The sequence below is a fragment of the Hyla sarda genome, chromosome 5 (assembly GCF_029499605.1).
Source record: "Hyla sarda isolate aHylSar1 chromosome 5, aHylSar1.hap1, whole genome shotgun sequence".
Lineage (NCBI taxonomy): Eukaryota > Metazoa > Chordata > Amphibia > Anura > Hylidae > Hyla > Hyla sarda.
Genome location: NC_079193.1, coordinates 369,325,208 through 369,343,809, shown reverse-complemented (window position 1 = coordinate 369,343,809; position 18,602 = coordinate 369,325,208). Strand labels below are relative to the sequence as shown.

At 43.0% G+C, this 18,602-nt stretch overlaps 1 protein-coding gene across 3 annotated transcripts in view; it reads right to left on the bottom strand.

The window, feature by feature from the left end:
- Positions 1–18,602, bottom strand: part of KHDRBS3 (KH RNA binding domain containing, signal transduction associated 3) — a 130,518-nt gene that overhangs the window by 86,459 nt on the left and 25,457 nt on the right. Inside the window, exons 2-3 of one of the 3 annotated variants that reach the window (XM_056522805.1) lie at positions 6,779–6,811; positions 1,704–1,877 (exon numbers count right to left, since the gene is read on the bottom strand). The exons of 1 other annotated variant lie outside the window; for it this stretch is intronic. In XM_056522805.1, the coding sequence (XP_056378780.1) occupies positions 1,704–1,877; positions 6,779–6,811 (207 nt within the window). The remainder of the gene's footprint in view (positions 1–1,703; positions 1,878–6,778; positions 6,812–18,602) is intronic. One more of the 3 variants, XM_056522806.1, reaches the window with a different exon arrangement.

The following is an 18,602-nucleotide window of genomic DNA, read 5'->3' as shown; positions in this document are numbered from 1 at the left end:
CGTACAAACTTTCAATAGAAACAGTTTTCAGGGACAGAATGTGCAGAACTAGCTTCGAAACAACAAAAGATACTCTGTCAGGAGATGTTTACGTTATTATGTGTCTATATTTGGCTGCCAAATGGTTATGATGGTTGTGAATCGCAGTCTGTTGAGGGCTCTACTAGGGTGGCGTAATGTATTGAATTTGTATTGCGAGAAATTGAAGTACAAAAGTAAATCTGCTGATAGGTAAGAATGGGCATATCTGCGAGTCTAACAACTGAAAGGTATTCCAGGAAAAAACTTTTTGTATTTATATATCAACTGGCTCCAGAAAGTTAAACAGATTTGTAAATTACTTCTGTTATAAAAAATCTTAATCATTTCAATAATTATCAGCTCCTGAAGTTGAGTTGTTGTTTTCTGTCTGGCAATAGTGCTCTCTGCTGACATCTCTGCTTGTCACAGGAACTGTACGGAGTAGAAGAGGTTTGCTATGGGGATCTGCTTCTAAACTTTCCCGAGACACGTGTCATCAGAGAGCACTTAGACAGAAAAACTCAACTTCAGCAGCTCATAAGTACTGAAAGGATTAAGATTTTTTAATAGAAGCAATTTACAAATCTGTTTAACTTACTGGAGCCAGTTGATATATAAAAAAAAAGTTTTTTTCCTGGATAACCCGTTTAAAGGGGAACTCCGGTACTGAACTTCTTATCCCCTAACCACTGGATAGGGAACAAGTGTCTGATCGCAGGGGGTTTGACCGTTGGGACCCTCTGTGATCTCCTGCCCTAGTTCTCCACACGCATGAATCGGTGATCGACACGCCCCCTCCATGCATCTCTACGGGAGAGCTGAAGATACATGGAGCGGGCATGTTGACCACAGCTTTGTGCATGAAGAGAGCCGGGGTTCAGGGCAGGAGACTGCAAGGGGTCCCAGCGTTAGGACCCACGCGATCAGATACTTATGCCCTATTTTGTGAAGTTCCCCTTTAAATTGCACCTATCACTTAAGATGACTTTTCAGGATAAGCTGCCGTGTGTGTACATTAAGAGCGTCACCATTCCGGTCCATTATATAACTTGAATATGGCATTTTTCAGCAGATTTCTGCTCTGCAGGATTCATCAACAATTTGCAGTTCTCCCAGAGCTGGAGGGCAAAGCTCCCTTCTGCCGACTCCATACACATGTATTGCTTGGACAAAGCTGAGCTGATTTTCAGAGACAATTTGAGCAGCAGGAGGGGGGGGGGGGAAGCTTGATAACAGGAGAAAGAAGCATTTTTGTTTTATAAGATATATTACACATTTTCTTATATTTGCTTGCACTAATGATCTATGCAAAGTTTGTTAAAAAAAAAACAGTGCCTACAGTATTGAAGTCATTACTATTGGTTCCTTGTAAGAAGGACAAAGGGCAGGTTGAACAAGCCACAAACCAAAATTAATATGTTGATATTGAGTTCAATGAGAAGCCTAAATTCTTTTTTTTTTTTTTTTTTGGACAAATGCATATTACATGTAAAATCCATAAGATACATAAAAAATAACTTCTATGTAAAACAAGTGTTATAAGACAAGTGTTATATTCGGGATAACATTTTCATGAGCCAAATTGTGCCATCTCACCACGGAGTCTCGTGAATCTCCAGTGGTCCTGGCACTGAATGATAAGATGCGTTAATAATGTGTTGTGCGTGTGGTTAGCGGGTCACCTGTGATGGAGTCCAGCAGTGTAAGTATCATTTTCGCGGCATGCTTGATAAGGGGAGGCTGATGGGTCTCGGGAGTATCTGGCGCTCTGTCAAGTGTGTCTGATATGAGACCTTCCTCCAGATGCGAGTCAGTCTTGCTTGGAGGGACGGGAGCGTATGAAGGTTTCAGCTGATCTGTGACATAATAAAGGCCATTTTTCAGTAAGTCACACAATGTCACCTTTCAACAGGCCTCAAAATCTCCACTCCTGTCTGGACTGACTGGTTAAATGAAGACACAATCACTTTTAATGTACTATGTAAAGATTTCCCATGACAGCCGTCAGAAGTGACAATATATCAAACGTGGGGGACGCAGGAGGATTGAAGGAAGCAACATGATACAGTGATCCCTCACATTACAATGGCTTCAACATACAATGGCTTCAACATACAATAGTTTCAACATACAATGGTCTTTTCTGGACCATTGTAACTTGAAACCAGACTCAACATACAATGCACGGACAGTCCAGATCTGTGAAACCTGTCAATGGCTGGAAGAACCGACCAATCAGAATGGACATTTCACTGGTAAAATCCCTGTATAAGTGCATGCACTGAATTCCTGTCTGGTAGCGCCCCCTACAGTACAGGGAGGTATTACATGTTCTGTACTCTTTACCTGTATTACTGAAGTGTATGCACTGACTGGTGTCTGGTACCGCCCCATACAGTATGACATGTTCTGTACTCTTTACCTGTATTACTGAAGTGTATGCACTGACTGGTGTCTGGTAGCGCCCCCTACAGTACAGGGAGGTATTACATGTTCTGTACTCTTTACCTGTATTACTGAAGTGTATGCACTGACTGGTGTCTGGTACCGCCCCATACAGTATGACATGTTCTGTACTCTTTACCTGTATTACTGAAGTGTATGCACTGACTGGTGTCTGGTAGCGCCCCCTACAGTACAGGGAGGTATTACATGTTCTGTACTCTTTACCTGTATTACTGAAGTGTATGCACTGACTGGTGTCTGGTACCGCCCCATACAGTATGACATGTTCTGTACTCTTTACCTGTATTACTGAAGTGTATGCACTGACTGGTGTCTGGTAGCGCCCCCTACAGTACAGGGAGGTATTACATGTTCTGTACTCTTTACCTGTATTACTGAAGTGTATGCACGGACTGGTGTCTGGTTGCGCCCCCTACAGTACAGGGAGGTATTACATGTTCTGTACTCTTTACCTGTATTACTGAAGTGTATGCACTGACTGGTGTCTGGTAGCGCCCCCTACAGTACAGGGAGGTATTACATGTTCTGTACTCTTTACCTGTATTACTGAAGTACATGCACTGACTGGTGTCTGGTAGCGCCCCCTACAGTACAGGGAGTTATTACATGTTCTGTACTCTTTACCTGTATTACTGAAGTGTATGCACTGACTGGTGTCTGGTAGCACCCCCTACAGTACAGGGAGGTATTACATATTCTGTACTCTTTACCTGTATTACTGAAGTGTATGCACTGACTGGTGTCTGGTACCGCCCCATACAGTATGACATGTTCTGTACTCTTTACCTGTATTACTGAAGTGTATGCACTGACTGGTGTCTGGTAGTGCCCCCTACAGTACAGGGAGGTATTACATGTTCTGTACTCTTTACCTGTATTACTGAAGTGTATGCACGGACTGGTGTCTGGTAGCGGCCCCTACAGTACAGGGAGGTATTACATGTTCTGTACTCTTTACCTGTATTACTGAAGTGTATGCACTGACTGGTGTCTGGTAGCGCCCCCTACAGTACAGGGAGGTATTACATGTTCTGTACTCTTTACCTGTATTACTGAAGTGTATGCACTGACTGATGTCTGGTAGCACCCCCTACAGTACAGGGAGGTATTACATATTCTGTACTCTTTACCTGTATTACTGAAGTGTATGCACTGACTGGTGTCTGGTAGTGCCCCCTACAGTACAGGGAGGTATTACATGTTCTGTACTCTTTACCTGTATTACTGAAGTGTATGCACTGACTGGTGTCTGGTAGTGCCCCCTACGGTACAGGGAGGTATTACATGTTCTGTACTCTTTACCTGTATTACTTAAGTGCATGCACTGAATTCCTGTCTGGTAGCGCCCCCTACAGTACAGGGAGGTATTACAAGTTCTGTACTCTTTACCTGTACCAGGGTTAGCTGCTCCTTTGGACACCAAGTAAAGGCGGCTCCATTTAACTTTTTTAGGACACTGCGTGTACTGTACAGGACCCTGAAGAAGCTTCTGTCCTCTACATAGACCAGTGTTTCCCAACCAGGGCGCCTCCAGCTGTTGCAAAACTACAACTCCCAGCATGCCCGGACAGCCGAAGGCTGTCCGGGTATGCTGGGAGTTGTAGTTTTGCAACAGCTGGAGGCACCCTGGTTGGGAAACACTGACACAGACAGTGATTACAGCTCCCAGCAGATCTTTCTTACTTTTATATATAAGGATTTGCTTTATCTCTATTAGTTATTTACTTATTTTTCTTTAATCCTCACTTTTTCCTATTTTTGGATGACATTTTGGTGGCTTCAGAACCAATTACCAGGTTTCCATAGAGTTATGGACTCAACATACAATGGTCGTCCTGGAACCAATTAATATTGTAACTTGAGGGATCACTGTATAGTTTTCCGAAATAAACTCTGTGAAAACAATACGACTTCAGGACACCATCATAGATTATTTTATTCTTCATAAATGTTATTCTTCATGGCTTCACATTATTTTCTCTTTGATTATTTACATCTAGACATTTCCCGATTATTTACTCACAGATATGTTTCTTTTTTAGAGTGTTTATTTTCAGCCTAACATTTTTTTTTATATATATATATATATATTTATTTACACAAGTAAAGAAAATACATGTTTAATTTTTTAACGGGGTACTCCGCCCCTAGACATTTTCTCCCCTATCCAAAGGATAAGGGATAAGATGTCTGATCGTGGGGGTCCCGCGATCTCAGCTGCGGTACCCCAGGCATCCAGTGCACAGAGTGAACTTCGCTCCATGCCGGATAACTGGCAATGCGCAGCGGAGGCTTGTGGCGTCACAGCCATGCCACTCAATTCAAGTCTATAGGGTGTGGCCATGACATCACGAGCAGGGTGCGGCTGTGGCGTCACGAGCCTCCGACTCTGAACCCGACGCTCTAAACAAACGCCACGTGAAGCACGGAGATCGAGGGGGTACCCAGTGGTTGGACCTTAGTGATCAGACATCTTATCCCCTATTCTTGGGATAGGGGATAAGATGTATATGAGCAGAGCGCCCCTTTAATGTTGAATCAGACTTTGGGCGAGCAAGGGAATTCTAGATGTTTACACAGAGGGTTGGTTCACTTGAAGGGGGTGTAGCCTCCTTAGGGACTGGCTTAAGGCAGTGTTTCCCAACCAGGGTGCCTCTAGCTGTTGTAAAACTGTAGCTTCCAGCAGGCCCAGACTGCCGAAGGCCCCAACTGGAGGCACACTAGTGGAGAAACACTGGCTCGAAGTGCACATCCAGAGTTTCAGGCTCATATAATTGTCAGCTCCAGCGGGGGGAGACGCAGCTCACGCTTGGCGGTTGGATTGCAGGGGCCACCATGTGATGCCTAGGGAGTTCCGTGCACATGGCTTTTTTCTAATTGATAGAGCTTGTGCACAGAACTTGCGGAGCATTTTACGGTGGCCTCAGCAGCTGTACTGCTCAGTGTAGCCTACATCTCCCCACGCTGGAGCGTAAAAACGGGGTACTCTGGCAGAAGGGCGTTTTTGGAAAGATGACCAGCCTGATTCTTATTTAAAAAAAAATAAAAACATTTCTTACCTCCCACGCTCCCCTGGTATCTCCGCTCTGGTCCCCAGTGTGATCCTCTTCCTGGTGCTGGACCTTAACCCTGGTGCTCAGCCAATCACTAGCCGAAGTGGGACACAGCTGAGGCCAGTGATTTGCTGAGCTGCATTGTGAGGCAGCGACCACCAGGTCTGGGAAAAAGGGTCGGACAGTTGATTAGAGCAATGATACTGGGGAGTGCGGGAAGTGTTTTTTTTTTTTTTTTTTTTTAAAGAGTCAAGCTGGGTATGTTTTCAAGGGGTATTCCAGGAAAAATTCTACTTCTATTAAAAAACTGTAATCCTTCCAGTTGTTATCAGCTGCTGAGGTTGAGTTGCTCTTTTCTGTCTGATAACAGTGCTCTCTGCTGACACCTCTTTCTGTCTCAGGAACTGTCCAGAGTAGGAGCAAATCCCCATAGCAAACCTCTAATGCTTCGGCAGTTCCTGAGACAAGCAGAGGTGTCAGCAGAGAGCACTGTGGTCAGAAAGAAAATAACAATTCAACTTCAGCATCTGATAACTACTGGAAGGATTAAGATTTTTTAATAAAAGTAATTTACAATTCTGTTAAACTTTCTGGAGCCAGTTGATATGAACCAATTTTTTTTTTTTTTCCTGGAATACCCCCTTCTGCCAGAGCAGCCCTCTAAGGAGCAAGATTTTTGTGCACAATTCTGGTATAAAATAAGACAACCAGTTGGTGATGGAAAGTTAGACAAAAGTGTCTAAAGACGCACCAGGTCTCACATACAATATGGGCCACTGCGCTAAATCTGGCGTAGTCTTAGATCATCTAGTTTACACTAGTCAGCTAAGTGAAAAGTCAAGTCATACCGCTATTTACAGGATAGGTGATGACTAGCTGATCCATTGAGGAGCGGGGGGGGGGGGGGGGGGAGGGGCGGGGTCATGAACTCTGGGACTCTATATGATCATAAGAACAGAAGTCAATTAAGTCCCCTGAGTGACTGAAGCGGCAGCACTCATGCTCAACTGCAACTCAAACTTGGCTATGTTCTCTACATTGGAGGTGTTCCCAATGGTCGACCGCCCCCCTCCCATACAAACTAGTTATCCCCTTTTCTGTCGATAGCGATAGCTTTTTAACTTGGGATAACCCCATTATGGCTTTGATATGGCTTTCTTTCCCACTGATCAGGTTGGGCCAATCACGATAACATACCATCCACTCAGCCAATGCGTTAGAGATGTGTCTTTCCTTACCTTTCATCTTGGCTCCAAATATCCCATGGGTGGCTTGAGATGAGAAGAAAAAAAAAAAAAAAACAACATGATTTCATAATACTCTGTTGGGGGTAGTTTATGATATAAGTCTCTACAAGTGGCCACTAGTGGCTGTAATGTGAATTGCAGCTTGGGGAAGGATTGTTATAATGTTGTGATAATGTATTGAACGTGAATTGTGAGAAACTGGAGTATTTTACTAAATTTGAGAAAAGTTAAAGGTGGACACATCTGTATGTCTATAGGAACCTAAAGCAGAACTGAAGAGTTTCAAGAACTTGAGTCAGATCTACCCACGATCACGGGGCCGGAGTATCGTGATAATGGGTAGATTGGGGTCACAGGAAAGGTGCCTACACCCCAGTGACCAATACAATCCTTCCTATAGATTATATGAGCCAATGTAAAGCAGCCGTTTAGATAATGTTTATAAATATTCTAGATTGTACCGTTTTCCGATGATTAAAGGGGTACTCCGGCGCTAAGACAACTTAGCCACTATTCAAAGGATAGGGGATAAGATGCCTGATCGCGGGGGTCCCGCAGCTGGGGACCCTGACAATCTTTCATGCAGCACCCTGCTATCATCAGCCTCCGGAGCAAACATCGCATGGGGCCGGAGAATCGTGATGTCCAGGCCCCCCCATGTGACGTCACGCTCCGCCCCCTCAATGCAAGAGATCTGTGATGTATAGGCTCCGCCCCCCGTGTGACGTCATGATCCGCCCCTTCAATGCAAGCCTATGGGAGAGGGCGTGACATCCATCACGCCCCCTCCCATAGGCTTGCATTGAGGGGGCGGAGCGTGACATCACACGGGGCAGAGCCGTCACATCGCGATACTCCGGCCCCAAGAGTCATCAAATGATCAGACCATCAGACGATGTTCGCTCTGGAGGCTGATGATAGCGGGGTGCTGCATGAAAGATTGTGGGGTCCCCAGCGGCGGGACCCCCCGCGATCAGGCTAGGGATAGGGGATAAGTTGTCTTAGCGCCGGAGTATCCCTTTAATACTTCTACAATAGTAGATTGCATTATAATTGTAAAGGCTACATTGCATGTTCTTACCCAGTGGGAATTATGGCTTTATGACTGGGTATTATGAATCCTTTCTAATACATTTGGGATGATAATAATGGTGATTATAGCGGACAGCCTACCATTGGGTCTAGAAAGGGTCCCGCTTAATTGCCTGTGCTCTTAAAGAGGCTTAGAGCCCAATGGACAGAGCAAAATTATAATAAAATTATACTATGAAGCTCAAAGGCTTTCAGTCTATTATGGAAATTGTTTCTTCTCTTATAATGGTCCCACAATACTATCCCCTAAAATAGAGTAATTGAGCTCCAGGGGGGGTTCCGACACTCCTAGAATACAAGAAGTACAGCATATAAATATATATCTCACATACAATACATCCCATTATTTCAGTTGTAAAAATGTCCCTGTGTGTATTACGAGGTCTAAAAAAAAATTATTTGAATTGTTCAAAGACCAATGGAAACAGTAAAGTAATAAAAGCCAAAAATGGTTCATTATTCAAAATCACAATTCACGAAACGTTTCAATAGATTTCATTACGAACACCAATTTCTCCTAATACAAATTCAATTTAGTAGGAGAAAATGTAAGATTAACCATTGACAAGCTGCCATTCACAGCACAACCACTAGTGATCCCATATTTGTATATATCTAGCATAAACAACCCCCGACAGAGTATCAGAGAATCATTGATTTCCTTTTTTTCTTTTCTTCCTTTTTTTTCCCCTTAAAACGCTTATTTTTGTGCCACACATGGATATACAATATATCAAGTCAAATGAAAGACAAATCTGTACCTATATAGTGCCTCGCTTTAAAGGGATATTGCGCTTCTACAAAGGATAGGGGATAAGATGTCTTATTGCGGGGGTCCCGTTGCTGACCCCCCCCCCCCCCCCATCTTCCACAGCACCCAGCGCTCTGAACAAAGGCCGGATTTCTGCGGCAGTGGGTGTCATGTCACAGTCATGCCCCTTGTGATGTCATTCATGTCTATGGGAGGGGTGTGGGGGTGTGGCCGTGAGGATCACAGCCTCCGGATCTGGATTCTGTATTATCTAGATCTAGATTTTAAAGGGGTATTCCAGGAATTTTTTTATGTGACTATGCTACAGGGGCTGTAAAGTTAGTGTAGTTCATAATATAGTGTATGTACCTGTGTGTGACGGTTTTCTCACAATTCTTATGTGATTTTCACCCTAATATTTATTTTTAACAGTATACAAAATGACTGTTGTCTCAGAATTTTCCCAGCTTGCAATGTGGTCGAGACCTGACTCACTAGTCAGCTGATGACAGGGAGCCTGTCTGCTTCAATGGGTGGAGAGAGCAATCTACAAGTAATGCAACAGCTGGAGGCACCCTGATTGAGAACCACAGGTCAGCAGCTCATTTATGTTTCAATGGGTGGGGTGGCTGATGTGTGGAAAGGAGGGAAATGGTATCATGGGATTTGTAGGCAAAAGAGAAAACAGAAACAGGAAATACGAGTTCACAAAAAGCTAGCCACAGTGTTATGATAATCTCACAGCATAGCCATTTAGCCCAAGACAAGCGCAGATCCTTCCTAAGCATGTCCATTACTGTCTGCCAGGTACGTACTAAAATCACCTTATGCTGGATAACCCCTTTAAGTATGTAAAAAAAAAATAATAATCTAGATTTTATGTAAAAAAAAAAAAAAAACCCTTTATCAGTCATCATTTTTAAGATAGCGTACAAGTACCTAATATTTTAAAATTACTAACCAATACCAATTACCGATACTTTTTTTAATGTCATGTGACAGCTGAGGAAGTCTTAGGTGAAAGTCCAACATAAGGCCTTCACGAACACCTAAATTAAAGATTCGCCCCCAGTAGATAGGTAGGCATTCCCCTCTATCAGGTGGAAGCCCCTAGCAGGTAGGTAATCCCCCTATTAGGTAGAAGCCCCCCGTTCCCCGGCAGGCATCACTCTGGATACCGGAGTCAATGCCAAAGAGGCCTCAGCACAGGTGGGAGGGATTTTTTTTATTCAGGTATCAGGATGGGTATTGGGAACATTTATACTCGTACAAATGTCCGCTAGCGTTGATAGCGGTACAAGTATCGTAAGATCCCATGTCATTAGGTTTCCTGTAGACCTTTACAAAAATGCCTTTATATGGGTTATAAAAGTAGCTAAGCACTGGCAAAAATACAGATCAAATTATTAACTATTTAACCCGTTTACGCAAAATCAGGTACATGTACCTGATGAATCGCGGTGACTTCGCGCAACATCAGGTACATGTACCTGATGGACATAAACTGTCACAGCGCCGCCGCGCGCTGTGACAGTTTTATGAAACTTGCTGTGCTACACAGCAGGACCTCCCTGAAGCCGGCCAGGGACCAATCGCAGCGGTCCCCGGCCGGCGATCGCTGCTATTGGTCCGTCAGTTCAGACGAACCGAAAGCAGTGATCTGGCGGCGGTCTCCTCCTTCCCCCTCTCCTCCGTCGCTTCATTCAGTGAAGCGATCGGTGGTGAGAGGGGCCCCGTTGGGGGAGGCCGCCCGCAGCACTCAGGATCGGAGCGCAGCTCCGATCCTGAGTTAACCCTGTAGACGCTGCGGTCACTGTGACCGCGGCGTCTATTAGGATTACAGAGGGAGGGAGCTCCCACTGTCACCATCGGCGCTCTGCAAAGTGAAAGCAGAGCGCTGATGGTTGCCATGGCAACCGGAGGACTGACAGTAGCCTCCGTTGCCATGGCAACATGAGTGATCAGTCTCTACCTAAGGTAGGGACTGATCTTTCCTATGCCTGTCAGTACTGACAGACATAGGCAAAATTCAATGGAGTACAGATGTGTACTCCATTGAATTCTGTGTATAACAGTAAAACAAAAAAAAGTTAAATGTGAAATAAAGTGAAAAAGAAATTAAAAAAGTGGAAAAAAAAATAAAAATGTGAAAAAAAATTAAAATAAAAAATATGAAAAATAAAATGAAAAAAATTGGAAAAAAATAGTAAAATAAATTATATATATATATAATACACCCCAACACAAACTCAAAAATAGTCCCCCCAAAAACATCAACATGTCCCGCAAAAAAAGAGTCCATACACAATTGCGTCAGTGAAAAAATAAAAAAGTTATGGCTCACAGAATACGGCGAATTAAAAACGTGATTTTTTTTACTAAAATCGTTTTTATGCTATAAATGAACTAAAATATAAAAAAAAGCATAGAAATTTGGTATCGCCGTAACCGTATCAACCTGCAGAGTAAAGTTAACATGTCTTTTATACCGCATGACGAACGACCTAAATTCTTTTAATAAAAAACAACTGCAGAATAGATTTTTTTATGTATATCACCTCATAAAAAATAAAATAAAAAACGCTCAAAGTGTCACATGTGTCCCAGAATGGTACCAATAAAAGCGTCAACTTGTCTCCCAAAAATATTTTTTCACCCCAAGGCGTCTGCGACTTTATATGATGCCAACAAAATATCCTAAACTAAAAGGGTGCCCCAAAATCCACATAGCACTCCTTCATGTCTGAGGCCTGCATGAGAGACACGTAGCGCACAAAGGCCACATATGGAATATTTCTAAAAACGTCAGAATTCAGGGAATAAATCTTGAGTTTTATTTCTTTGTCAACACCTATTGTGTTACAGAAAAAAATGGATAAAAATGAAAAATCTGCAAAAAAAATGAAATTTTTAAATTCAGCCTCCACTTTGCTTTCATTTCTGTGAAGCACCGAAAGGGTTAATAAACTTCTTTAATGTCATTCTGACTACTTTAAGGGGTGCAGGTTATAAAATGGGGTGATTTATGGGGGTATCTAACATTCAGGCCCCTCAATTCCACTTCAGAACTGAACTGGTCCCTGAAAAATCAGATTTTGAAATTTTCTTGAAAATCTGGAAAATTGCTGCTAAACTTATAAACCCTCTAACATTCTAAAAAAGTAAAATAATGTTTATCAAATGATGGGAACATAAAGTAGACATATTGCAGATGTGAATTAATCATTAATTTGGTGCGATATGACTATTTATGGTACAAGCATAAAATGTAAAGTCTAGAAAAATGCAAATTTTTCATTTTTTTGCCAAATTTTTCATTTTTTTTACAAAAAACGCTGAATATATCAATCAAAATTTACCACTAATGTAAAGTACAATATGTCACGAAAAAACAATCTCGGAATTGGATTGATAAGTAAAAGCATTCCAGAGTTATTACCACATAAAGAGACACATGTCAGATTTGAAAAAAAGGCCTTGGTCATTGAGGCCAAAACAGGCTGTTGAGTAAAGGGGTTAAAGAACACAAAAAATTGAGGCAGTGAGTATAATTAATCCTATGCATCGATAACAGGTCCCCTGATGGATCTCAGTCCAAACTCTAAGTCATTCAATGTTGATACCCTCTCCCCCCCCCCCCCCCCCCTGAGAATTTAGGTACCTTAGAGACTAGCTGCTCCTGTACTACAGCTCATACCTCTCCACATTCACAAGAATAAAACGAAACATCTCTCTAGTGCAAAGCAATAAAAAGAAGACAGGAGGAGGGGGATGCAGCTGCAGCTTCTTCCTATATTAGTAATTATAAATACTGCAATGTAATCCCGGGTTCAGGTTAGCAGTATGTGGCTCTATTATAAGTCTGGTTATCATCAATATCTCTTTTTATGATCCTTAACTCCTGGTTATCGGTGTACTTTGTCATTTTACATAGCGAAGGTAAAGTGTGCCTTTAGCTTACCCAGACCCCCTTTCCCTGCCTACTTGCATAGTCGCCCTAAGCAGCGGCTCTACAACTAGGTGTCAGTCCCTCTGGTGAATTATAGTGCAGGGGAGACATGAGTCATAACAATAAAACAATACTGTACTAGGTCGGGAATACAAATCAGAATACAAATACTACAGATACTAAGCAACGACAGGAATGCCAAGTAGTTACAAACAAATAATAGGGAAACATAGCGGCAGGCATGTAGGGAACTGCCAACAACCTACGAACCAAAGGAATAAAAGACAGGTATGAGAACAGGAAATATAGCGGCAAGATCAACCAGGAATGTGGACAGGAATGGGATTAGACAGGTACTGAAGCCAGAACACCATATAGATTAGGACTGACAGGTAAATGGATCACAAGAATACAGAAACACACCCTACATAAACGCAAAGACAAACAGGACTGAATACAGATCAAGAGTGAGGTTCAGGTTTAGCAGAATAAATACAGGAACAAAACCTGACTCCATGCTTAGGGGAAAGCAAAATAAAAACTGTAAGTCAGGACCTAAACTTGAGGATAACGCAAAGACAAATAATAAAAAATGCATAAGACTGACACAGAAACCAAAACCAGTCTCCAGGACAGGAGCACAACACAAACTATGTGTATTAGGACCTAACCTAGGAGGAAGAAGCAGAGACAAATAGGTCTAAATAATGAGTCAAGATTCAGGTTCAGGTTATACAGACTAAATACCGGAACAAAACCAAACTCCAGGACAGGGGTACAACAACAAGCTATGTGGATCAGAACCTATCCTAGAGCAGTGGTCTCCAACCTGCGGACTTCCAGATGTTGCAAAACTACAACTCACAGCATGCCTGGACAGCCAACGGCTGTCCAGGCATGCTGGGAGTTGTAGTTTTGCAACATCTGGAGGTCCGCAAGTTGGAGACAACTGACTAGAGATGAGCGAACTTACAGTAAATTTGATTCGTCACAAACTTCTCAGCTCGGCGGTTGCTGACTTTTCCTGCATAAATTAGTTCAGTGGGAAAGAGTCTCCTAGGACTGTATCCACCTTTTCCAGCCCACGGGAGCAACTGAAAGCTGAACTAATTTATGCAGGAAAAGTCATCAACTGCCGAGCCGAGAAGTTCGTGACGAATCGAATTTACTGTAAGTTCGCTCATCTATACCACTGACCTAGAGGAAAGTGCAAAGAAAAAACTGATTAGAATACAGGTATCAGATAACACAGAAACAGGTGTGAACACAAACCAATATACCAGGTCACAGGAAAGATACAAAACTAGACAGGAATAAACGGGCCAAGGCACAGTCAGATATCACTAAACAAACAGAACTAGACTAGAAACTAAACAAATGAGTCAGAACTGCACATGCAAATGGCAAAGTTACATGTGTGAACACCGACACAGACAGGAGTGATTCCGAAACTGAAATAATACTGAAATTAAAAGCCAAGCTAGAAGGCTGAGGAGGATACAAATACCCCTCCTCAGCAGCTGATTGGCCCAGACCTGTAACTCCTTACTGACCAGAGAGCAACATGCACCGCCTGCCCAGGTGTGATCTTTACATATTTTAGGCCATTAACATGAGTTGTCTTTTTCTTTCAGCTTATTCACTCTCATTTTCGTCCCCTGATGATTCCGGCAGAGAAACTTGTAGGGACTTTTTATTTTGCTTTGGTGGTATTGTTTATTCTACCTGTACCTTGCACTGCGTGAAATTGATATTGGCAGTACACCTAGTGCTATTATAAAGCACTTAATACATGTTCCTGTATCCCGGGGTAGGATGTGCAGGTCTTGAACCATTGTGTCATCATTATACTTTTTAATAGGTCTAAATAAAAAAAAAGTTGTTTTAGCACTGTGTGTAGGCTCCCTAGTGGGACTAAAGATGTTTAAAAAAAAAAAAAAAAATTCAATAAAAAACGTTATTAAAGAAAAATCCTAATTAAAACATAAATACATTCATAAATTCCCTCATTCATCCCTTACAAAACTTGTTTTAAAGGAAATCTGTCAGTAGTATCATCTGCACTAAACCTGTCTCACAGGCTTGTAGTGCGGGTGATGTTGATTAAAACGGTACTCACATTGTCCACATTCGCCCAGCCGTTCCGCCGCAAATTGCATTTTTCTATTTATGCTAATGAAGGCCTTGGGGCATGGGCGGAGCTCTGATCCAAGCTTGGGGCACGCTGACATCATCTTCGCCGGGAAGCCGCTCTGCCCAGCTCATCAATATTAATAACCCTCCTCCCTGTTCCTTCGTCCGTGTTAGTGTATGGCGCATGCGCCGCTTACTGTGTACTCCCAAAAGCGGCGTTCCCCTCGGCTTCACTGCCGCAGCCATCTTTGATAAGTAAGAAGCCAAGGGGACCGCCGCATCCGGGAGTACACAGTAAGCGGTGCATGCGCCGTACACTAACACGGGCAAAGGAGCAGGGAGGGGGGTTATGAATATTGATGAGCTGGGCAGAGTGGTGCCTGGCGAAGATGACGTCAGCATGCCCCAAGCTCGGATTGGAGCTCCGCCCATGCCCCAAGGCCCTCATTAGCATAAATAGAAAAATACAATTTGCAGCGTAACGGCTGGGCGAATCTGGACAATGTGAGTACCATTTTAATCAGCATCACCCGCACTACAAGCCTGTGAGACAGATTTAGTGTGAGTGATACAACTGACAGGTTTCTTTTAAGATAAAAAATGAAAGGTCCCACCTAAATTGGCATCACAGCCTTTGTAACAACCCAATTTATCCTGACTTGGGGCTAAATGGCTATGTTGTGAGATTACCGTAACACTGAGGCTATCTTTTTGAGAACTGGGTATTTCCTGTTGGAGTTTGTTCTCTAAAACTAAAAGTCCCATAGTTCCTTGTTTGTAAGTGTGAGGTCACTTTCCTCCCTCCCACACATCTGCCACCCCCACCCACTGCAACACATATGAGCTGCATTCTATTCAAAAGACCAGTGTTTTCTAACCAGGATGCCTCCAGTTGTTGCAAAATGTAATATCATGTCTCAGCCGCACTGCAACCTGGAAAACTCTGAGACCTGAGTAATTTTGTATGCTGTTAAAAAAAAATGGGGGGGGGGGGGGGGCAAAAATCACAGAAGAATTGCGAGACCAACGTTACACCCAGGTACAGACACTATATTATGAACTACACTAACTTTACAGCCCTTGTAGCATAGTCAAATAAAAACATCCTGGAATACCCCTTTAAAAGGGGTTATTTATGATTAGATAAGCAAACCTAATTTCTTCCAAAAAACAGTGCCACAGTAGTTCTTCAGGTTGTGTGTGGTATTGCAGTTCAGTTCTATTGACATGAATGGAACCATGTTGTAAGGCTTCTTTCACACTACAAAATTCTCCATTTTTAAACATCCGTATGAAGTTCCGTTTGAAAACCAGCTGAAAACGGCAGTAACAAAATCCTATACGTCCGTTAGAAAATCCCATTATAGTCTATGGGATTTTCTAATAGCCATTTGAATCCATTATAGTCCGTAAGGCTGCTTTCACACTATAAAATTAATCCGTTTTAAAGATCCGTTTGATGTTCCGTCATGAAAACCCTGCAAATCGGCCATTAGAAAATCCCATTATAGTCTATGGGATTTTTACATTATCTGTTTTAATCCGTTATAGTCTGTTATTAATAACGGACGTTATTTTGTGACGGGAGAATGAACGGAAGAAATATTGCATGCACTGTGACATCAGCGGCGCCCGTCCGCAGCGCCACCCACTTATGAATATTCATCCCCCCCTCCCTCCGGCTCTCCCCGCGCTCCTAACTGGTCTTCACTGTGCATCTTCCGCTTCCTGACATACGCAGTGAAGACCAGTTAGGAGCTTAGGAGCGGCGGGGAGAGGGAGAGCCGAAGGGAGGGGGGATGAATATTCATAAGCGAGCGGCACTGCAGAGGGGCGGCGCTGACATCACAGTGTCACTAGGCTCCTGAAAACTCCACCCGTGCCAGTTACAGCTACATTTGCATATATAGAAAAACTAAGATTGCGGGTGAACGCCCGCATGGATCTGGGCAAGGTAGGGATCATATGAATCAGCGTCCCCCGCACTATCCGTCAGTATCTGTGGTTAGTGCTGGAGTGAACATGTGACAGTTTTCCTTTAGGTAGGCATGGCCCTGCTGCTGACCTTAAAAAGACTCTAAATCAATGAGCTATGTTGGCTGCAGGGACTGACCAGTGACACCCTGATGCTGAGCCGAGGAGCAGGAGGGTGTCACTCATCAGTCCTGCCAAAAGGCGACCCACCATCTGGACCTGCCAGAGCGCACCGAGAGACAAAGGCCAGGTGACAATGCAATGGCACGGCAGGGAATCAAGGGGGGGGGGGCTAATGATGTGGCACAGGGGGATGAAGTGGCACAGGGGGTAGCAGCCACATTTGTAATACTGGATACTGGTATCACATGCATCATGGGACACGCAACTGTATTGGCTGTACGGAGAGGGTGTTCTTTTAAAGAGATTTCACTGTATCCTAAATGAATTAACTAGTCCAACAACAAATAATAATTCTACTTAAGTCATATAGCACATAGTAAGTAATGTGATACAACAGGTCATGAGTACCTTATAAGTATGGTGACCCTAAAGACTAAGCAGGAGATTTCTAACGATATTATCCTCTTCAGTGATACAGCTGCTAAAATTGCTACATATTTTAGAAGTACGGTGCTTCTGAGTTACTATTAAGACAAAGCAGGGGATTTTTAATGACATGATCTTCTTCAATATTAAAGTTGCTAAAGTTTATTACAGGTTGTATGTGTTTTAGAAGTACAGCACCTCTGAGTGACCCTAAAGATAAAGTAGGTGATCTTCCGATGTTATTATCCTCCTTGGCAATACAGCTGCTAAAATTGATAAAAGGTTATATGTATTTTAGAAGTTACAGTAAAAACAAAGCAGAAGCTCTACTGAGGACATCATCCTACTTAGTAATAAAGCTGATACAATTGATAACAGGTGTATTGTTTGTATGTTTGTGTATTTTATAAGTGCGGTGCTTCTGAGTGACCCTAAAGACAAAGTAGAGGATTTTCTGTTATCATCCTCTTCAGTAATACAGCTGCTACAATTGATAGGATGTTGTATGAAGAAGATGACATCATCCTACTTAGTAATAAAGCCGATACAACTAATAGCAGGTTTTGTGTATTTTATAAGTGCGGTGCTTCTGAGTGACCCTAAAGACAAAGTAGAGGATTTTCTCTTATCATCATCTTCAGTAATACAGCTGCTACAATTGATTGGATGTTGTATGAAGAATATGACATCATCCTACTTAGTATTAAAGCTGATAAACTTGTATTTTAGAAGTACGGCCCTTCTAAGTGACAATAAAGACAAAGCAGAAGCTTTACAATGATATCATCCTACTTAGTAATAAAGCCAATACAACTAATAGCAGGTTTTGTGTATTTTAGAAGTGCAGTGCTTCTGAGTGACCCTAAAGACAAAGTAGGGGATCTTCTTCTGTTATTGTCCTCTTCAGTAATACAGCTGCTAAAACTGATAAGAGGTTGTATGTATATTATTGTAATGGCTGTGGTAAGGTGGATCCACTGACCTGTGGGGATGATGGCGTGGGCCGTACCAGGGAGCGGAGTCTAAGGTGCTGCTGGTTTTCACCAGAGCTTGCCGCAAAGAGGGATGGACTTGCTGCGGCAGGTGGCACCCAGGTCTCTACTCCTGGTACGGCTCTTCCCCTCAGACAGCCGAGGGATAATGTGGCACCATAAGGTAGAGGCACATACGTAGTCAGGACTGGCAGGAGGTCAGGGCAGGCGGCAAAGAAGTGAGGTCTGGTCACGTAGCAAGAAGGTCAGAAGGCAGGCGGCAAAGGAGCAAGGTCATTATACGTAGCAAGGGTCAGATACACGGCGAGGAAAGAAACAGGAAAATGCTTTCTCTAATGCAACTAGGCAAGGGGTCAAGGGGAAGTGAGAAATACT